This window comes from Lutra lutra, chromosome 13 (genome assembly GCF_902655055.1).
Source record: "Lutra lutra chromosome 13, mLutLut1.2, whole genome shotgun sequence".
NCBI classification, from domain to species: Eukaryota; Metazoa; Chordata; class Mammalia; order Carnivora; family Mustelidae; genus Lutra; species Lutra lutra.
The window spans coordinates 78,344,377-78,367,513 of record NC_062290.1 but is presented as its reverse complement, the minus strand read 5'-3'; the positions used below and the strand labels follow the sequence as shown (position 1 = coordinate 78,367,513).

Below are 23,137 nucleotides of genomic sequence, written 5' to 3'. Positions count from 1 at the left end.
GCTTGATTTCACCACAGCCAGTGATCTGAAAGAGACGGAGGGAGACCAAGGGAAGCTTCAGTCTTTAATAATCTAATCTTGGAAGGGCTACGCCATCAGTTCCACCATATGCTATTGGTCATGCGGACCAGCCCTGGTGCAGTGTGGGAGGACACCACCGGGTGTGAGTGCCAGGAGGCAGGAATCATTGGGGACCATCTTCGATGCTGGATACAACTCTGTTTACTCCTTACAGCAATCCTATGAAGATAGATGAGGTTGAGTCACTGGCAAAAGGTTGCGCAGCTTGTAAGAAGCCGAGTTTGGACTCAGACCCAAAGTTAACAAACAGGCACACTGTCTGGCACTCAGATGGCTCATTGGAAAAGTAGCAAGTGACTACATTGTTGCTGACGCTATGCTAAGTGTGCCCTGCAGGTGGGGACAAGGCAGGAGGGTCCATTGTATTATAAACTTCGCATTTTGGTGAGGAAGACAGATGATGAGCTGTCAAGTAATTGAAATAATATGTAAATAATCTCGAACGGTGATACTACTAGATCTAGTCTGCCCTCGCCCACCCTCAAGGACTCGGGGCATGACGTCCACACCGGATGAAGGGATAATTGTGTGGGGGTGATCAGAAAACCCACTTCATCTGCTCAGAACACCTCTCCCAATTTTAACGTAAGGAGGTTAAATCAGCTCTAAATCTATCTTTGCTCCAATGTCCTGAGATGGGAAACCCATCAGTCCGTTAGTGACAGGGGAGTGGAATGCATTGCCTGGGAGTTAGCTAAGAGCTACAGAGCCAGAAAGCCTGCAAAGCCCCACTCCTGCCATTCCTCCTCAGTTTCCTGATCTGTAAAATGGGACTCATGATACTTCCCACCTGAATTGGATCCTGTGGGCACTGTACCAATCACCACGAACTCTGTAGCCGAGGATGATGGAAATGTAGTCTCTCTCAGTTCCAGGGGGCAAAGGTCCGAAGTCGTGGTGATCTCAGGGTCGTGTTCCCTCCCAGAGCTTGCTTCTTTCCGGCTTCTGGAGGTTACAGGATTGACCCCACGGCTGAAATCTCTGCTCTGCCTTCACCTGGCCTTCTCATCCATGCGTGTCCTCTCTGTGCCTTTATCTTACAAGACATCCATGACCACATTCAGATCTGCTTTGATAATCCAGCTGGTTCACATAATGCAAGGACTTTAGTTTTATCACATCTGCCAAACTTTACCGTTGAAGGTGACATTCACAGGTTTCAGGGGTTAGGTCAGAAACGTATCTTGGGGAGCCATTAGCAGCCTCATAGGTTTGCTGTAAGGACCAACTAAGTAAAAGCAGGTTAAGTGTTTAGATCTTGCCTGGATTACAGAACATATATTTTTAAAGAATAAAAGTGGCAGGGAATCAGCTGGGCATGGGGAAGAACTAGGAGTGAATTCCGTGCCCCTATCCCTCCTGTCACCTGATGAGAAGCTCAGACATTTTTTTTCGAGCGCTTATCCCTGAGTCTCTGCAGACAGACAGACCCAGCCCCGAGTACCCGAGTACCCGTAAATGGCCCTGTGACCAGGTGCCCTCCTGTCTGTGAGTGTTCCAAGACGAGCAGGGGTTTCCTCGGAGCTTGTATTAATATTTACAGCACTTCACTCACATGGAAAATTGATTTTTCTTCTTAAGCACAAAATGTAGCCAGTTTTATAACCTTTCTGCAGCTTGATAAAGGCCATTTGTAACCCACTTTCTCCGTCACCCTCCCTGGCGCCAGTCTCAAATGTCTCGAAGAACTCTTATGCGTTTGTAATTATGAATTCTTCTTAGGCAAAGTTTAATTTTCAGGAGGGTTGACCTTTTGTTGTTGTGGGTTACAGTGGTCTTTGTAAATGGCTTTGCACGTGTGTGTTTGTTATTGATGTTCTTCAGGATGTGGCTTGGGGAAGGGACCGGGGGTGGGGGGTGGGGGCGTGTACTATGGGGCCATTTTAATCGGTGACGTCCAGTGATGGATGAGGAGGGCTGAGCTCTGGGTGTTCATCTCTGTGGACAGGAAATGCCAGCAGAGTGACTGAAATTAAAACCCCGTACCTCGTTTTCTGTCCCCGATGCAGGAGAGTGGATGTGCCGGATGGGAAAAGAAGAGCTCAAATAGCCAGTGGTCCCTACGGTATCGGATCTTCCATTTACGGTGTACTTAGCAGATACCAGGCACCCTGATAAGAGCATTTGACTAGGTCACTCAAGATTGGAGTCATTGGGGTTTTTTAGGGACTGGAGGGCTGCTGGTTTGGTGACCTGGAGAGAGGTGCCCATGGCTGGATCTGAGGCACCTGCAAAGGACGTTGCCTATCAGTTTAAGGGAGATTCGAGGTGTTATGGTTGCTATTGTTGTTGTTGTTGTGGAAAATGCATTCATTTATTTAAGCTGGAGAGGGATGATTTAGAAATAGCATTCTGTTGACCGTCAGGAGGACGGTGTGGAAGAGACCAGGCTCTTGCTGTGGGCATGCAGGAGTCCCGTTCAGGACCCCGGAGACAGGGATGGAGACAAAGAGACAAATTCAAGACAGGAAGGGAGAGAACTCACATGTGACAAGTACCGAATTGTGTCCAGAATTCTGAAGTAAGGTGCACACTCCCAGAATCCAATTTAAGCTTGACAAGAAATCCATACAGGCAGGTTCCATGCCCATTTAACAGATGAAGAGACGGAGGCTCAGAGATGGTGAATAACTTGCCCCAGATCACAGAGGGAGAAGAGGAAGAGCTGGAATGTAAATTCATATCAGTAGGAACTCTTTAAAATAGACCTGGCTGCTGGCCAGAGGGATTCTTTATCAGTGGCAGACCCTACTGGACCATAATAAATGCAATAATGATGACGGTTCCAGTGTTGTCAACAGGAAAAGCAGCTAACCCTTGCTGTACAGTTGTCGTGTGAGCCACAGTGTTCTGAGCACTTTGCTGACGGGAACTTATATTCTCACACATCTACTGGGCAGGTACTGACAAAAGTCCCATTTCACAGGTGGGCACACTGAGGGTCAAAGAGGCCATATAGCTATGAATGGGCCAAGCAAGACTCTGATTGAAACTGTCTATGGTCCCTGCCTCATGCCCCATTTCAGGAGGTGGGAGGAGAGGGCTTGCAGGATCCCACCGCCTCCTCTGCATGACCGTCCTGTTGCTCTCTCTCCCCCGAGCAGTGCCCCGAGGAGCTGAGGCCCATGAAGGACGGCTCTGGATGCTACGACCACTCGAAAGGCATTGACTGCTCGGACGGCTTCAACGGTGGCTGTGAGCAGCTATGTCTGCAGCAGACGCTCCCTTTACCCTATGACGCCACATCCAGCACCATCTTCATGTTCTGTGGGTGAGTCTTGGTCCCTGTGGCCCAGCCACTCCCCTCACAGCAGCGGGAGATGTGGGGAAAATGTCAGGAGCTGCAGTCAGGCCAAGCCGGCCTTGACCTTCAACAAAATGCCTTTCTGTCTGCTCTTTTAGCCCAAGAAGCAAAAGGCAACAGGATAACCTTCTATTGGGTATTGGGAAGAAGAAAGGAAAAAGCAAAATAAATAATTGATTAATAGCTATACTAAATGGAATCCATGCTCAGGCTGTGTCCTAGGGTCAGGTTCTGCTGAAGCCCTCTGCCCCTTCTGCCTCTCCACTACAGTCCCGGCCAGTGTAGTCTGGAGACCAGAGCAGGCACCTGGAAAGTGTCACTGCGAACAAGCAGGTGTTCACTTAAGGATACAGGCTTGGGTCAGGCTTTCAACCCTGTTTCTGCAGGAATTTAGAATTCCTAATTCTTGATTTGCCCATTCAGGGAAGGCCTCTCTGTGCCCTAATGCCCTATCTGCAAGGAGAACCAAGTGGGCGGCAGGGAGGTGGGAAGGAGACCATGCAGCCAATGCCAAGAAGTCAGGGCATTTTAAAATTCTCCTGAGACTGAAAGAAGGGGCACCTTGGGACCAGCTCACTGAGTGGCCCCGGACAAGTCACTTTTCCTCTCCAGCTGTGGTCTGATCACCTGTAAAATGAGAGCTTTGGACAAGGACACTGACCATTTCTTCCAGTTTACCTTGTTTTCCGTGCAGAGGACTGCAGTGGGAGTTAACCTCTGTCCTGCTGTCCTGAATGGCATCCCGCAGAGGGCTTGGTCCTCAACACTTACTCAAGGGAACGGATGCACCTTTTCTTCTCTGCTTCACTTTCCTCCTGGTGACATCTTCGTCTTTTAAAAATGTGCTCATCCTCTGACACTCTGGGACTCAGACATATAACCCCGTGCTTGTGCAGAAATGTCGGTCATTGAAATACACTCCGTGCTCTACTGAGATAGAGAAACAGAATGAGATTTAACAAGAACATTTTCAGGCCTACATCTTATGCAAAAGAGGATGGGAGAGCGTGTATGAGTTTAATCCCAGTTTAACAGAAAACAAATTTTACCTGCTCGGTTCTAGTCTGTGGCTCCGCTGTTCCTTCTGGGACATATTTCAGGTTCTCTCCCTCTGCCCCAGTTACACTGGGGCTGCAGGTGCCTTTGAGCAGGTGTTGGAGCAGCTTGCTGGAGGCCCTAGATATGTATCAGTAAAATAAATAAGAAATAAATTAGTGTATGCAGACCTGAATTTATAGCTGTCTCTCCTCGGCTTAAGTGACTGCAGGGCAGTGTGGAGTAAATTATGCATGGGCTTAGATCTGAGGCTGGAATACAGAATCAGCCTTGCTCTTATCATTATTTTTCTCCCTGTATACTTGGTGTGTGTGTTGGGGGTGTGGGGGTCCTTCTGTTGCAAGTCACAGCAGTAACAGCAGCAGGGACATCAGTAATGGACTTGGGCACAGAAACCGTCAGCGCCTTCCTCCATCCACAGCACAGTGCAGAGGTCAAGGGGAGTCACCAGACTTTGGTTCTTATTCGAGCACTACGTTGGGCAAGCCTTTGAGGACCCCTGCTCTTCAGTTTCCTGGTCTCTAAACTTTTAATATTTAACTCAATATGAAGATGGTCGGGAAGAATGCAACATATTTATCCTTTGTTACTCCATTAAGGTTAAGTCATGAGACCTTACGTGACTCACTGCCTTTTTGCTGTGTGACCTTGAGCACGTCACTTAACATCTCTGTGCCTCCCTTTCCTCATCTGTAAAATGGGGATAGTAATAGTTATCTTTTTATGGACCTGTCCTGAGGACTAAAATGCATTACGTCACAACTTATGAGTATCTGTAAAGTGCTTCTGAAGGGCCTTTCTGAAGTATAGTTGAGAAACAATATAACATCAGTTTCAGATGTATAACACGGGGATTGGACACTTATATACATTATGCAGTGCTCACCGCCATGAGTGCAGTTACCATCTGTCACCATGCAAAGTTATTACACTGTTACTGACTCTATTTGCCATGTCATGCTTTGCAACCCACGACTTAGTTACGACTGGAAGTTTCTTCCCCTCGATCCCCTTCTCCCATTTCACCTGGCCCTCCACCTCCCCGCCCCTCTGGCAACCACCAGTTTGTCCTCTGTATTCGTGGGTCTGTGTCTGTTTCATTTTGGTTGTTTTGATACTTAGATTCCACAGGTAAGGGAAATCATTTGGTATTTTTCTTTCTCTGTCTGACTTCTTTCACCGAATGTAAGACACTCTAGATCCATCCATGTTGCAAAGGGCAAGATTTCGGGTTTTTGATGGCTGACTATTATCCCATTGCACACGAAAGTGCGCATGCGCACGCGCACACACGCACCCTTCTGTATCCATTCATCTGTGGATCGATACCTGGGTTGTTTCCATATCTTGACTATTGCAAATAATCCTGTAAAAAGCATCAGGGTACATGTATCTTTTCAAATTAGTGTTTTCATTTTCTTCAGGTAAATACCAAAAAGTGGAACTGCTGGATCTTAGGGTGCTTCTGTTTTTAATTTTTTTGAGGAACCTCCGCACCGTTTTCCACAGTGGCTGCACCAATTTACACTGCCAACAACAGGGCACTGGGACTCCCTTTCCTCTACTTCCTTGCCAACACCTGCTCTTTCCTGTCTTTTTGATACTAGCCATTCTCACGGGTTTGAGGGGATATCTCACTGTGGTTTTGATGTGCATTTTCTGATATTTAGTGATGTTGAATATCTTTCATGTGTCTATTGGCCACTGGTATGTCTCCTTAGGGAATATGTCTAATTCAGGTCCTCTGGCCACTTTTTATTTGGATTGTTTGTTGGTTTTTTTGGGGTATTGATATATCCAATAAGGGGTTAATATCCAAAATATATGAAGAATTCTGAAAGTCCTAAATAAGTTGGAAAGGGGTGGGGGGAGTTTGCTGTGAGCTGTTGAAACCCATCCAAAGGCTGATAAACAGGACAAAAAAGAAGAGAAAATCCAGGTCTCCTAAAACCAACTGCAGTGTCAATGTGTTTTGGAAATTGCCTATTAAGTATGCAAATGAGAAGTTACCCACACTTGTTAGAAGCACTATAAACAAAACAATGAAAGCCATTAGCAGGTACTTGTGAGAAAGTTGGTGGAGAGAAGTGGCAAGCCCTGAATTAAGCAAGGAAAACAAACCTTTGCTCAAAGAGACCTTCCAAACTTACTCAGAACTCTGTGACCTCTCTGAATGTCCTGGGTAGGGGCAGGTATAATAAACCTCTCTACAGCCAGGACAGTCCCAGTAGCTAAGTCTTATAAAGTGCCTCCTACAGGCCATGACTGGGAAGTGCTTTGATTACAACAGGCTATTTAATTCTTGTAAGGACTCTACAAGGGAGGTACTGTGATGAGCGCCAGTTACCCTCAAGAAAAGCGGGCACATGGTGGCTCTGTGACTTGCCCAAGGTCACACAGCCGGTAAACGGAGGCTTTGAGATTTCCACCCAGGCTGTGTGGCTCTAATCTGTGTCACTGCTGGCTTCTGGACACTTCTAGCGCTGTGTGGTTTTAATCAAGTCACTGAACTTCCCTGAGCATTCCCTTTCAAGTGGAATCAGATAGGACTGTGAGGATAAATGAAATTACGTATGCACAGGGGCTAACACACATAAGCACCCAGGAATTGGTAGTTACAGTTAGTCGAAGAGGTATTACACCATCTAATTTCATCATTCAGTGACTGAACTGAGGTCTTGCTTACCAGCTCTAGCACCTGGAACATAGTAGGTGCTCAAGTAATCATTGTGGAATGATGTTCCTCAGTCAATGTGGCCAAAGAATGCGTTCCTGGTCTCACCTTTCCAGCTATAATTCCAGCTGTTTCTCTTTTCCTGAATTAGGGCCCATGGCTTCAGCTTCTGGAATTTTAACAGTGTTGTTCCTTCTGCTTCTCCTCTCCTCCTCTCCTATACCATCAATCTCTGCCCCCGCCCCCCGCCTGTGGGCATTCAGCTTAGACAGCTGTTTCATCCTCCAGACTCAGTGTACGTGCAATGTACACTTCTCCAATGAGTCTTCTCTGAGCACTAAGGGGTGCAGGAAAGAGGTGTGCAGGTACCTCGGAGCTGGACAATAGAATACTTCACCCTTTCAAGGGGATACAAGTTAAATATTGGCTCAGTATTTACCAAGGAGTAGGGAATTAGGGAATGCAAAGAAAGGACTTTCTTTTCTTGTTATATTTTTGTTTGTATTTTTTTTTCCTTTCTACCCACAAGACCCTCTTCCAACGGACAGACCCATTTGCATGTAGCCTTGAATTCCAGTTTATCCCAGTGAAACCTGGACACCATTTGCAGACTGAACCTGTATCCAGCTGCCGTGATCGTCAGCCCCTGGTCAGGTCAAGGTCTGCACCACTAAATAAAGTCCCTTTCTCTGGGGTCACACAGCTAGCCCGCCACTGCTGCCGCCCTGAGCGTCTCTCTGTGGTCACCCCAACTGCTCTTCTGACTTACCTGCTCTCCTGTGTGGTCCTCATCCCACTGTGAGTGCCTCATGGTAAGGGACTAGGTCCCCTTCTTGTCACTCCCCACTATTAGACCTGAGAACTTCTTCAACACTGTATTTGTTGAATTAAGGAATTCATCTACCTAGGATTTCTTGTGCCTACTCTGTGCCTGGCCCTTTGTGGGACGCTGAGAATGCAAAGAGCATTGAGCATGAGTCCTTGCCCACCCAGGGCAGAGGGGACACGGAGGACAGGTTGCTGAGCCTCACGTGGTCCTAGAGGATGTTGATAGAGCACAGGTACCAGTGTGGTGGAGACAGGCAGGTGAATTGGAGAGAGGTGGAGAAGGCCTTGGAAAATCAGCTGAAGCATTTAGAATGAGTCTTAGAGGTGAGGGAGCGGCAAATATCTCGGTAGGTTACCCAGCAACCAAGTTTGTATCCTTTGTATAGTGTGTTTATAATGTATTCTATTCATTCTTCTATGAGAACTTAGTATTATCTGCATAAATCCAACCTATTAAAAAAAAAAAAAAAACAGATAATATAAAGATAGAACTGACCAGAGCCATTTGTAAGGAGAGAAACAGAAAGGGAGGAAATGGTTTCAGAAGCCTGACATGGGGGTCTTACTCAATGGGAGATAAATTTAGCTCTGTGCTTCTTGGCAACTGAAGTAAACAGGAAAAAAAAGAAAGAAAGAAAGAAAGAAAAAGAAAACCATGGTTGATTATATAGTTGTCCTGGTTTGACAAAAGGAATGTTGTAGTTTTGTTGTTTTGTGTGTTTTAACGGGCAAACATCTTTTCTTGATATAATATTCTAAGAGAGATGTTCCCTATATATTTGTAAATAAATCGTGATCAAGTCCGTTAATCTTTTTGAAGTTTCGGTTATTTCTCAGATCTTTCAGAACAGGAAACTGAGGCTCGGAAGGATCTCACAGCCACTTAGGAGGTGAAGTTGGGACAGGAGATATCCCATGGTTCTCTCTTCAGAGGTGGATGTATTTAATGTATTTAAATGTAATTTAATTTAAAATGTAATGAAAATGTATTTAAAAACGTGGGCTCAAAGAGCACATCTAGCCTCACATAGTCCTTACCAGAATATCTTTTTTAATGTCATTTTTATGTGATTTTAGGAGGGAGAGGAGATAATACATGCGTTTGATACTCACGGTGAACTGGAAGCCACTCATTTTCACGGTCAAGGCTTTGCATGCTCTCTAGTAGTGGAAACCGCTGACCTCAGGAAGGGAGACGCTGATCTCGATTTTGACCATGAGTAACAAGTTACAGACGTGTGGGAGATTTCAAGGCCTTATTTCATTGTGGTTCCTGACTTTAGGTTAGGGCCTGCATTCTTCCCTCTCCGAGTTCTGATTGAAGGAAGAGGATTTTTACCTCCCACAGTTAACACAGAACATCCGCATGCCACGTTCTTGTCAAATATTACAACCTCATGCTCCCAGGAACTTGAAACATTTTGCAAAAGCTCCGGTGTAAAACATATTCATGGACAGTTGATGGAAGCACCCAGAAGTTCATCCATTTGCTTAGAGAGGATTTTTTTCAATGTGGGCTCTGTGAAACATTATGCCACTGAAAGGCAAAAAGGGGCAACTCAGTGGTCAAGCCCACATGGGAAAAAGTCCGTACTCTAAAACTGCCTTGAAGGTTCACCATGCACCTGGGGATAGTAAAGGCTCTGACAAGCCCTGTAGTGGTGAAACATCATACGTCACTGGTTCTAAAGTGACCACATTTTCCACGTTCAAATCTCTGAAATTAGGATGCATTTTACTATCAATGATTTGACAGAGTTTAAAAAAAATGTTTTTCCTTCTTAGTGTTAGGTAAAATGCTAATGTTTCTTGTAAGTGTTAAGGGTCTTAGGATAGATACATTGTTACATAATTTAACCAGAATTCCCCATGGAATTCTGTTTCCTTTCCTTTCTTTCTCTTATTTCTTCTTTTCTGAGGAATACCCTTGGGTATCCTATATTCAAAATGGATTTTCCAAAAACTAAAATTTTCCCTTGAATGAAACCTTCAGATGGAGACCACCCTGAGAACAATCTTACTCATCTGTATTTTAGTTAATGTTGGGACAAGCCCAAGGGCCTTCACGAAAAAGACCCCCATGACGTTGGTTAGAAGGGTTTGTGTGGTTGAGGATCTTAGCTTCAAGGCCACAGAGAGTTGTGGTCCTGACAGCCCCAGGGTGGGATTTGTCACAGGTGTCAGATTCAGGAAAGCTGGAAAAGCACCTGTTGCTCTCTTGCCTTGCTGTTAGGGTACTCAGATTCACCCCTGGCACTGGTCCAAGTCTGTGTAGTGTGCAGTTCTTTGAGCTCTTTTTACCTGACCTTTTCTCTGTTTCCATTTCCCCTCCCCTCCAGGATTTGATTCTTTTTCCTATTAAAAACAAAACAAAAAAAACAAAAACAAAAAAATGCTTTCTAGTCTATGTATTTCAATATATAGTTCTGGTTCCATAAACCATTGAGGAATGAATGAATAACCAAGCAAGTAAATACAGGAATAAACACTCTGCTTTGAGAATCTGTGTAAATGCCTTATCTCTATAAGGTCCTGGTTTCCTCTCTCGAAAGACAAGCAGGTTGGAAATAGTCATTGGCGCTGAAGTAGCATGGGTGCCAGATTTGGAATGGGACAGTCCAGGTCAAGGTACTGGTTTTTTTTAAGTGCTCGTGTGATCTTGGTGGAGGAATTTTAAAGTGCCAAGCCTCAGGGTCCTTGGTGGCACTGTTGGAATGAAACTCCCCACCTGTGATATTGCTCTAAGGATTAAATAAAACATGCTCTTGGCTAAACACGTATAGATTTTATGGTGCAATCTCTGAAGGCCCATCTATTTCTAGTATTCTCTATAATGTGATAGGTGTGTTAAGGGTAACACATTCATTGCCTTCAGCTAAAATGCCCAGTTTGTATCTTTGTACTTATTTTATGTTTTTCATTTTGGCATATGTATAAATATAGTTTCATGCAGATCTTGGCTGGTTTCCTGTGAGCCTACACGCTTTAGAATTTCTGCAAGAAATTCTCCCAGACGACAGAATGTTCTAAAGAAACTGTATAATTATGTTGCATGGTAAAAAGAAAAAAAAAAAAAGAAAGAACAGAAACCAACAACTAAACAGACCTTTGCATAAATCATCCATCTTGTTCCCTGAGGTGGCTTGCGGGAGTGAGTTCCTCATGTTTCAAAACTCAGTGGATCATTTACCTCTGAGTCCCTATGTTTTAGGAGTCCCTGTTTTTTTTTTTTTTCTTCCTCCCTGTATCTCTAAGAGTCTTACTAAGCATACCCCAGGCCTTTTTATCTCCCCTCCTTCCTCTTACTGCTGAACCACAATCCTTTCCTACCTCCAGACCAAAAAAAAAAAAAAAAAAAATCACCATGAACCTATAGTTATAATATGGCTAAAATCATACACACACACACACACACGTTCTGAAATATGAACTCTGAGGTCTACAACTTAACACCACTAACAGTAAGGTACTTCTTCATGGGCAAGTCACTTAACTATTCTAAAACAGTTTTCTCATCTGAAAAAGGGAGCCATTCCTCCCTGTTAGGATCTTATATTAGTTTCCTAGTTCTTTGATAATGAATCACCACAAATTTAGTGGTTTAAAATATCATAGATTTATTATTTACAGCTGTGGAGGTCAGAATTCCTAGAATCAAGGCTCGGTAAGACTTTAAGGCCAGAGAACAGCTGGTTTCTATCCCTGTCTCTCTTCTGATTCCACATGGTATCTCCTTCTCTGACACATTTGTCTACTTCTTATGCTCTTACAAGGACCCTTATTACACTGAGCCCAAACCAGATAATCCAGAACAATCGTCCCATTCTCAAAAGTCTTAAATCACATCTGCAAAGTTCCTTTTGCTGTGTATGGTAACATATTCATATGCTCTGCAGACTACAACACAAACATTTTGAGGGCACCATTATTCTTTTTTTTTTTTAAGATTTTATTTATTTATTTGACAACACAAGTAGGCAGAGGAACAGACAGAAGGAGAGGGAGAAGCAGGCTCCCTGCTGAGCAGGGACCACCGCCCCCGCCCCCCAACCCGCCCCCATACAGGACTTGATCCCAGGGTCCTGGGATCATGACCTGAGCCTAAGACAGATGCTTAACCAACTGAGCCACCCAGGTGCCCTAGGGGCACAATTCTTCTACCTACCACAGGTTGTAATAAGGAGCAAGTCAGTTCGTCTACAGAAAATATTCCACTAGGCTGTGGAACTTGATTTTAGGGCTGAGCTTTGCATATGTGTGTGTATATGAGTGGTTGTGTATACATATAAATACACATACATGCATATGCATGTAATGTATATATTTAATTTATATGTAATAATTACATACATATGCATTCACATATTTAAAATACATGAATGATATATGTATTTCCAATGAATGGCGCATCAAAGTTCCCAATTATGTAGTTTGAATAATAAGAATATAATAATAATAATAGAGTCAAAGAAGGGCTACTCTGTTGATTTTAAGAAATCTGATCTAGAGAGAACTCCACAAGTAGTATTTGAGAAGCACTAGAAATGATTTTATGCTCTGTGGTAAATGCAAATGGGCTAACAGATGAAATAATGGTAGAGTAATACATGACCATAATAACATTAATCATTGGGAAGCAGCAGTGTTGAAATGGCACCATGTGTAACACATTGTCTACTATATGACACATGCGATATTGTCCTTTATGTAAGTTATCTCCATTCTCACATCAGCTCTGTGATCAAGATAACTATTATCCCCATTTTACTAGATTGTGACACTGAGGCCTAGAGAAATTAACAGATAGGATTAGGGTCATATGGCTGGTAGGGGGCATAGCCTCTATTTGAACCCGGGTTTAATGAGATCCAAACCCTGAACTTGACATCTGTGTCTCCCTTAAATAAGGAGGCATGAAATCTCAATAAATTCACCAAAGTAGAAATTATACAAGCTATATTCTGAGACTAGAATGCAATATTAGTATGTATTAATGGCAATCTAGCTAACAGATAAATGTCTCCCCTTGAGAACTAAAAAACAAAAATAAAAACAAAACGAAGTGACACTTGGGTGGGGAAAAAGAATCAAACTCAAATGACCACTTCTTTAAAAATGAGTAAGTGCAGAAAGGCTGCATATCCAATTCGCGGAATATGGGGAAAGCAGTCAGAAGCTCCATGTCATTTATTGAGAAGCAAGACAAATTGAAAATAAGCAAATAAAGCATTCAAATCAAGAAGCCAGAAAAAGAATTATAAAGCAAAGTCAAAGAAAGCAGCAGGAAAGAATTAGTATAAATGAAAACTGAAATAAATGAAAGAGAAAAAAGAGAGAGAGCCTCATCAATAAAATGCAAAAGATTGTTCAAATGAGAAAGAGAGAGAGACAGAGAGAGAGAGAACCCAAATAAACACATTAAGAATGAGCTGGGGACATAACCATGGAAGCACAGAAGATAAAACAAATTTAATGAGAATACTGTGTACAACTTTATACCAATAAATTTGAAAGTCTTGATAAAATGCATTATTTTCTTAGAAAATATAAATTACCGAGTTTGAGTCATGATGGCGTAGAAAATCTAAACAGACCAATAACATAAAATAAAATGATCAGAGAGCCAACTATCTGTAATTGAAAAGACATGAGCTCAGGGGATTTATAGGCGGGTCCTATCAAATCATTAAGGAATGTATAACCGCTATCTTGTATAAACTGAATCAGAGAAAGAAAATAAATGGGCAGTTTTCTAATTTATTCCAAAATCCTAGTGAAGTCCTAATACCCAAACTTGGCAAATATATACTCATCCATTTAGAAAAATCTGGTAGATGTATGAGAACTGATGAGCTCCTTATGTGGTAGGATGAAAAATCAAGTTACAGAAATCAGTCATAGATTCCCTCAATATCGGCAACAATTAACTGGAAAACATAAGTGAAAAACCGATCCTCTTCCTGATGGGGAAAAGACTGTAATAGTAACAGCTATCACTGACTGTATGTTTGGGTATGCCAAATTCCAGACGTAACTCATTTAATCCTCACAGTAACTCCATGAGGTGGGAACTTCCTTATAGATAAGCAAAGAAGGCACAGAGAGGTTAAGCATTTTGTCCAAAGCCACACAGCCAATAGGAGACAGAATCAGGATTCGGCGTCTGGTGGTCTGGATCCAAAATGCATGTCTGTAACCTCTGTAGCATCCTACTTTGCCTAAATACCTGTGAATAAGCCCTGACACGATACGTGGAAGACCCGAGGTATAAAACTTCAGTGAAGGTTTTTTTTTTTTTTTTTAAATTATTTTTTATTTTTTTTTAAAGATTTTTATTTATTTATTTGTCATAGAGAGAGAAGCGAGAGTGAGCACAGGCAGACAGAGTGGCAGGCAGAGGCAGAGGGAGAAGCAGGCTCGCCGCCAAGCAAGGAGCCCGATGCGGGACTCGATCCCAGGACGCTGGGATCACGACCCGAGCCGAAGGCATCTGCCTAACCAACCGAGCCACCCAGGCGTCCCTTCAGTGAAGGTTTTAAAGAACACCATACACATGGAGATGCAAACTATGTAACCGAATTAGCAAACTCACAACTATAAAGATGTTAGGATAAGATAAGCTAGGTTGCCATAACAAATGAAGCCTCCCAAGCCAGAAGCATATACACAAAAGTTTATTATAAATTTTTCATGCAAAATCCATGTGACCGAGGCTCCCCTCTTTTATCCTGCAGTATGCATTTGGAACCTGTGGTCTCCAAGCTTGCCATAGCAAGAGAAGAGAGGGCTTGAGAATCAATCACTCAGGATGTTTTGAAGGGCTGAGTCTAGCAGCAACATATCACATCAGCACAGATTCCATTATTCAGAATCCCATCACATGGGATCCCACCACTGCAAGGGAAGCCTGGATGCAGAGGCTACGGTGCATATCAAGGAGGAGGACCCAGCGTGGTGAATAGAAGACATCATCTCTGCCATGGCTGGTGGCAGTGCCCAGCACAGAGCTGACTCTCAATATTTATATCTCTTAAATTTATATCTTCCCCCAAATTAGTCTACCAATACATTGCAATACCACCCAAAATTCCACTTGGGTTTTATATGGAATTTGACAAGTTAACTCCAAAATTCATTTGGAGGGAAAAATAGTTTAGAAGAGTGAGGAGGTTTTGAGATAGAAAATCAGTCTTTACGATGGGAGGGAACTTACTTCACTATATGCAAACGATGCTATAAAGCTACAATAATTCAAAGAGTATAGAATTATTGCAGAAATATACAAACAACTAAGTAGGAAAAATTCCAACCCTCTATATATGGTATACATAGTGATTTAGTATATGACGAAAGAGCATTTTATATTAGTTAGTGAACCAGAGGGAACCTTCAGGTAATGGTTACTATTTTAAAAATAACCACTCCCACCATGTACAAAATTAAATCCATACAGATTAAACAATTGAAGATGAAAAGATTTTTTTGCAATGAGAATAATATAGAGAAATATGTTTTATCATCTCGTGGCTTCCTAAGCATTGCCGCAAATTCAGAAGCAATAAAGGGCCAGGACAGAAAGGTTATAAGGTATCAAAAGTAAGATTAAAATACAAGTACAGACTAGAAGAAGGTTTGAATATATATGGCAGGCAAAGGTTAACTATCCAGAAAATATGCAAAGCATATCCAAGCCAATGAGGAAAAAGACAAGTATGACAATGGAAAAAATGGTCAAAGCACATGAATGGACAATCTACACAAGAAGAAATAGATAGACCTGTGACGCTAAAAGATGGTGAACCTCAGCGCTAATCAGGAAAATGCAAACCGAAACAAAAAATGACTCGGAGCGCCGGGATGCCTCAGTTGGTTGATCATCTGACTCTTGATTTCAGCTCAGGTCATGATCTTAGGGTCCTGGAATCGAGCCCCACATCTGGCTCTGCACTCAGCATGAAGTCAGCTTGGGAATCTCTCTCCCTCTGCCTCTACCCCTCCCCCCCCAAATAAATAAAAATAAATAAATAAATAAATAAATAAAATGTTTTAAAATGAGTTATTTTTCCCATCCGAGGTTGCTAATAATTACCATGAAAGATACAGGGAAGTGGGCTCTCTCATTTATCAGTGATAGGATTGTGAACTGGTAGAGACTCTACAGACATCTATTCAGGAGACCTGCCAAAATTTTTAAATTCATGAAACACTGACCCCTTCTAAGATTTTGTTGTAGAAACACACACATGTACACAATGATGTAGGCACAAAGATCTTCATTATGACACCATTTGCAATAATAAACAGCTGTAAACCACCAAAATGTCCATCCATAAAGATCAGCTAAACATATGATGGTATACTTACACTCTGCAATGCCAAATAACCAGCAGAAAGGTAGATCTATATGAATACTGATTTGAAGAGATCTCTAAGAAATAGTATTAGGTACAAATGCATATCTTACAGCAACGTATGGTGCACTTATGAGTTTATTATGAAAAATTTATGTATAATATATTTTTATATACATGATATTGTAATTCTAAATGCATTGAAAATACTCTAGAAGAATCTATAATAGTAATGATGACTACTGAAATAGGAAGTAAGAATATATATAGAGTAGAAATGAAGAACTTCCACATTTCACTCTATAGACTTTGGTAACGTTTAATCATTTACAACAAAAGTAGTATTCACAGGCATACGTGTGTGTGTGTGAAGAGAGAGAGAAAGCTCTACTTCAGGAAACCATTTCTTATACTTCCTGGGAACCTACTAGGATAAATGGATGGAATTAGACTTTATTAAGAACTTACCATTTACTCTCCCCATTCATACAACTTGTATTATGTGTGCTACAACTTTATCAAGGGAGAGTTTAATTGCATTTAACAAATGCAAAAAGAAGTGGGGATAGACTTGATGAAGGTACCAGGACAGCCCTTCTTCCAAGAACTTCCCACTGTACTTGGGCAGGAGCATGTCAGCATGAGAAAGACAATTGGTGCTCCTGTGCAACACACTGGAGGTTAGAGAGGAACAAGGCAAGAGTGACAACTTTTCACAAGAGTGATCTAGATCAGCTTTTCAGCCCTGCCTCTTTACTTCCTGCCTTCAGTTGGGTTCCACGTCTCTAACATCAGCTACTGGCTCCTTCAACCCAGGAATATTTTCAACCCAAACCATCTCAAACAGACTCTCCCTTCTTCCAAATGAGTACCTGAGTATCTCTGCAGTCAGATTCAACAGATGCTTCACTCTACCTCCCAGAGAAAAGACAAATAAGAGACTGCCTGCCTTCTACTGTCTCCAGCTGGCACAGCCCAACCAGGGTCAGATCATGCAAAGAGAAACAACTAGAGTTGGAAAAACAAGAGTAGAAAAAGGTACCTTTGTTGCTTAACAGACCTGAATTTGAATGCCACTTTGCCACTCACTGACAGTGTGACATGCTTTATACTTCTTTGCTCCTCATTTTGATTCTGGGTAAAGCAGGAATGATGATATTACTTGTTTTCTTGGTTACAAAATAAATATAAAAAGTGCCCATGGAAAATATATGCTCAGTAAACAGAAACACCATCATTGCCACTGTTACTATAATTTTTTTTTTGTGAACTACCTTGATTTCCTGGTTTTTTTTTGCAGTGAATGTATCATAGGACCTTGTAGCTGCCTAGTGAATTAAGATAGGATAAGTGTTTCTACCCCATTTTACAGATGAGGAAACTGAAGATCAAATAAATTAAATGACTTGCTAGGGTTCACATAGGTCCAAAGGAGCAAAGATGACATTTATACAAGTTTTTCCAGTTGAGCAGCCTATTCCCTTGTGTGTCTTATCTATTATGTATACTCTGTTCCCAGTGCCTAGCAAAGGAGCATGGGCAGGTAGACACTGGAAGAATTCCAGCTTTTGGACTGATTTTTCAAGGGCCAAGACCTCTGCTTTCTCCCCTCCCCCATGCTTAAGAGATAGCTTTTTTCACGGCAAACATCCCCAGATTGCAAATGCTATTTCAACACCCCATTTAGATGCCCGTTTGGTCCATAGAGGAGGGTTTGTTTGGTCCCTGCCTCAGAGGCATGTTACGGATTCTTCTGCTGTTAGGATTGGGTAGTTAGAGGCCAACAGAGGCTGCTAACATTGCTAATTGAGCAGAAGCAGTGGCTGCAGCTCGGTGTGCTGTCCGTGGTCCCGGACGGATGAGCTCTGAGTTACAAGGGCAATAACAACATTGTTTTTGCTACAGTCTTCAACCTTGGTCGACAGATACACTGGGAATAGATTCTGGTTTGAGAAACTAGTTGATAATTCCCTGCGAATTGGTCTGTCATGCTTTTTAAAATCTGTGTGTTCATGGAAAACAGTTTTTAAATTTGCTTTGGGCGTAGATGTGCACTCTAGTTTCCCCCTCGACTCCTCCAAAATGTCACAAATGACTTTCCCTGAATTTACCAATTTGCAGGATTAATGTGCTTTTCTCTAGACACCTGGGCCCTAGAGAGATTCCAGACAGAATAGCTGTCTCCAGTCCTAAACTCTGACCTGTTTTGCAGGGAAAGGAGGCTTGGTTTTAGGTCACCCACAATGGGGGCATCCAGCATGCGGAGCTAACTCTCGGCTCTGTTTTATCACGCAGTTGTGTGGAGGAGTACAAGCTGGCTCCTGATGGAAAATCCTGCCTAATGCTCTCAGATGTCTGCGAGGGCCCCAAATGCCTCAAACCTGACTCCAAATTCAACGACACCCTCTTTGGAGAGATGCTGCATGGTTACAACAACCGGACCCAGCATGTGAACCAAGGCCAAGTCTTCCAGATGACCTTTAGGTATGGGGCAGATACTTGCACTTCACTGTTGAATCACTGACGCAAAATCTGGGCAGGGGGAGGAAGCCATGGGCACCATGGAGTTGAGTGGTTTTAGACTGGTTAGCATCTCCCCAGGCTCACTGATGCCTATCCAACAAAGTGTTAGAAGTCAGCAAAATTCATTCCATGAGTTTCCTTTTCCACTGACCTACTCCTTATTTATCCTTCTCTTCCATTTTTCTAATTCTAGCCACATTTTTAAAAATCAGTCTTAAATCATCCTGTAAGTACGGTTAATGGAATTTTAAAATGTTTAAATTAATCTTTCAGTCTATTAAAAAATAAGTATCTTATGTAGGCTATTCAGGCAGTTCAAAAATAAAGACATTTAATGAAGTAGAAAATAAAATTCCCATTACCCAGAAATACCCAGAATTAACATTTTCTTGAACATTCTTTTTTTTTTTTAAAGATTTTATTTATTTATTTGTTATAGAGAAGTGAGAGTGAGCACAGGCAGACAGAGTGGCAGGCAGAGGCAGAGGGAGAAGCAGGCTCCCTACCAAGCAAGGAGACCGATGTGGGACTCGATCCCAGGACGCTGGGATCATGACCTGAGCCGAAGGCAGCTGCTTAACCAACTGAGCCACCCAGGCGTCCCTTTCTTGAACATTCTTTTTTTTTTTTTTTTTTTTTTTAAAGATTTTATTTATTTTTTTGACAGAGAGAGATCACAAGTAGACGGAGAGGAAGGCAGAGAGAGAGAGAGGGAAGCAGGCTTCCTGCCGAGCAGAGAGCCCGATGTGGGACTCGATCCCAGGACCCTGAGATCATGACCTGAGCCGAAGGCAGCGGCTTAACCCACTGAGCCACCCAGGCGCCCCCCTTTCTTGAACATTCTTAAAACACCTCTCTCCCTCTATCTACACACACACACACACATGCACGTGCGCACACACACAGACATGCCACATCTCAGTAAAGCTGTTTAGAAATTGCTGTTTTTTGCTCAACAGTATGTCAAAGACCTCATTCTCTGTTAATAAATACAGAGGTACCTGCGAAATTAAAAGATAAGGCTACTCTCATATGAGAGCAAACAGAATGGGGACTGGGTTGACCAAATTATATAAAGATTAGACATGCAGTCTCATTATGAAAGGCTCCCTGGGCGAGTCGGAGGAGCTGGACTTATTCATGCCTCAAAATCTGAAGAACCATAAGGTGGTAGACTAAGTAGAATTGTTCCCTGTATAAGAAATGATTATCTTAAAAAAAAAAAAAAAAAAGCTGTATGTTTAGACAGTTTTGCATGAAACTGTAAAAGGATATTATTACAAAGCAGGACTCACCCCAGCATTTGAGATTGTGTCAACAAAAGTCAGAACTGGGAAAGAATATCTTCATTCTAATCATCATCATCCCCATTCCATCACCTAATTAATAATAGTGATGTTTATAGTAGGAGTGGTAATAATGACCGCTATTTATTAAGAATTACTCCATGTCAGACTCTTTACTAAGTATTTTTAGTAATAATAAAATGATGATGATAATGATGACATTAATTCAGCACAAGCTGAGGGCATTCCAAATACTTGTCATCTACTATTTCAAGTGATCCCCGCAATGGCCCTGGGAAGCATGAGCTATTGTCATCCCCGGTGTACAGATGAGAAATGGAAGTGTGAAGTGACTCTTCCACCTCTCCCTTCTAGGAAGTGAGAGAGCCAGGATAAAAGCATTTTAGCTTCACTATTAAAACCCTTTGAGGCACCGTGGCCTCCATTTTACAGCTGAGAAGTCAACATCAGAGGTAAAGTGACTCTCCCAAGTTCCCCATCCAGTGAGAGGCAGAGTAAAGAATTAGGTGTCAATCTGGCTGTCTCCCAAGCCTTGCTCTTTTTTTTTTTTTTAAGCCAACATGCCTCATTAATTCCCATTTCATAGAACAAGAATGGAAATGTGAATTCCCTGAAACCATTCGCCTATGTAGTTATCACAGGCTGCTTGAGCACTGACTATGTCCCAGGTGCCATGCTTGCTTACTTGAGATACAATGAAAAGTGAGATAAAAGTGGCCCAAGACCCTGTGTTGCTTTGTAGTGTGTGTGTGTGTGTGTGTGTGTGTGTGTGTGTGCGTATGCACATGTGTTTGTAAACTTATGGACTTATTTAATTTGTGCTAGGCACTATGAAATAAAGGAACACTGTTGTTCCAAGATAACAATTAACAGTGGGGTCTAATTCAGTTGGAGCAGAATAGTAGATGTGCATGTACTGGGTTAGAAAGCAATAAGACTTTGGAGCCTACTTTTCAGATGAAGTGTTATTTAACTAATACCTAGACTAGGTATTAGGTATGGGACTTAGCTTTGGGAAAGTATCAAGCAGAAACAGATGTTTTAAGAAGAAAAAGAACATGTTCTGCTTTAAGTAATGGAGAAGTCTGGTGTGGTTTTAGTCAAGCAAGTAAGGGAAGAGTGGTGGGAGGTGAAGCTAGAACAGTCCATAATAGCATATCATCATGGGGGTCTTGCAGGTCAGGTCTTTATTCTGGAGCAAACGGGAGAACTCAAAATGGTTGAAGAAGTGGAGTGTGCCATGGCTGCCTTGTTATTTTCCAACTTCACGGTGGCTGCAGTGGGAAATAAATGGCAATGAGGGTTGCCCTGGACAGGGTGGAATGGGGGCTCAGTTGGGGCTTTATTGTGGAAGCCATGTGAAAGTGTTGGTGGCTTCAACCAGAATGATGGGAACCGTTTGGAGAGAGAGGGAGATTTTGTGAGATAGTCGTGAAGCATGGTTCACAAGGCCAGTGAGCGTGGTAGGCAGAGGGTAAGGTCAAGGGAGGGTTTGAAAGTAATGAGAGCGACTGGTGGCTACACAGCAATTTAGTAGTTAGTAGTTGAGTTCTTCAAATCCCAATGGAGTTTCCTTTCTGCCACGCAGATGCTCAAAGAGCAGTTGAATGCTACTTGACTGGAAAACTCTGGGAGAAATTTAAGGATAATCCAGATGAACTACTCCATACTGAGAACCACAATGCTGACTTTCTCTAGTTTTAATGCTCCATGAAATTCTTTCTTCAGCATCATGATGGCTAACATAATGCTGTGTGGAATTCAAAAGAAAGAGAAAGAAAGAAAGAAAGAAAGAAAGAAAGAAAGGCCCTTGTTTCTGAGAAGGAAATTTACAGGCTATCACAATGACATACAATTGCCAAAAATATGTGAAAATTTAATTTCCAAATTGGCATTCCAGTAGTTTTCAAAGAATTTCTGTGTGAAGCCTTTTGAGAAGAATTAGAAGGAATGATAAGGAGTTTCTCAAAAGATGAGGCTTGTGAACTGGAGTTGGAAGTGATAGCAAAGAACAGTGTCTCTTGGGCGGGGTAAGAGCTGGAAGGGCATTTTCTTGTCCAGGAAGGAGCCTGTAGAAGCGTAGACACAGATAGTCAGGAGTGGGGAGTCAGCAGAACAGGTCTCCAGCTAGGCCTGGCTCCAAATCTGGCCCCATAGTACTATTGCCTTCTGCTTGTTTATTTTTTTAAAAGATTTTATTTATTTATTTATTTATTTATTTGAGAGAGAAAGAGAGAGAGTATGATCAGGGGCAGCGGGAGAGGGAGAAGCAGATTCCCCACTGAGTAGGGAACCCAACGAAGGGCTCCATCCCAGGACCCCGGGATCATGACCTGAGCCAGAGGCAGATGCTTAACCGACTAAGCCACCCAGGCACCCCATTTTGCTTCCTGTTTTGTTTTGTTGTTGTTTTTTTTAAGATTATTTATTTATTTATTTATTTGAGAAAGAGAGAGAGAGAGATCACAAGCAGGCAGAGAGGCATTGATTGCCTCCTGTTTAAAAAGAGGTGTTTTATCAGATTCTGGCCCTCACGGCAGCTCTCAGACTGGCCGACATATATATGATAAGTGATCAGATGTACTTGTCGTTCTCATTCTCTCATGTGAAGATTAGCTTGGTCCAAAAGAAGGATCCAAACTGCATAGTAAGATGCTAGATTCTGAAGGAGATTCATGGGATCCCTGATCTCATTTACATATGGGGAAGGGACTTGGCCAAGGTCACAAAAAAAGTCATTGCAGAGCTACCTCATACCCTCAGATCAGATCCCAGCATGCTTCTACTCCCAAAAAACTGGTCATTAAGAGAGAGCATGGTGCCGTAAAGGCTGGCCTGGGAGTCCCCAGGCTCATACAGAATTTTAGCCCCATCAGGAATCCTCATTCTGGCTCAGACACTCTGCTCATTGTTCCCAACCCTTCAATCTTGGGTTGTTTCTAAATAGCCAGGGTCTGTGTCTGCCCTGATTTGCTCATTGAAAAGAGTATAGTGAACAGACCACAATCTCTTT

General features: G+C 42.5%; 1 protein-coding gene across 7 annotated transcripts in view; it reads left to right on the top strand.

Annotated features, from left to right (window-relative positions):
* ASTN2 (astrotactin 2) overlaps positions 1 to 23,137 on the top strand; it is a 1,447,326-nt gene that overhangs the window by 1,126,168 nt on the left and 298,021 nt on the right. For all 7 annotated transcript variants that reach the window (XM_047699298.1, XM_047699297.1, XM_047699295.1 and 4 more), the window contains 2 exons: positions 3,186 to 3,352; positions 18,590 to 18,778. In XM_047699298.1, coding sequence (XP_047555254.1) covers positions 3,186 to 3,352; positions 18,590 to 18,778 — 356 coding nt within the window. The remainder of the gene's footprint in view (positions 1 to 3,185; positions 3,353 to 18,589; positions 18,779 to 23,137) is intronic.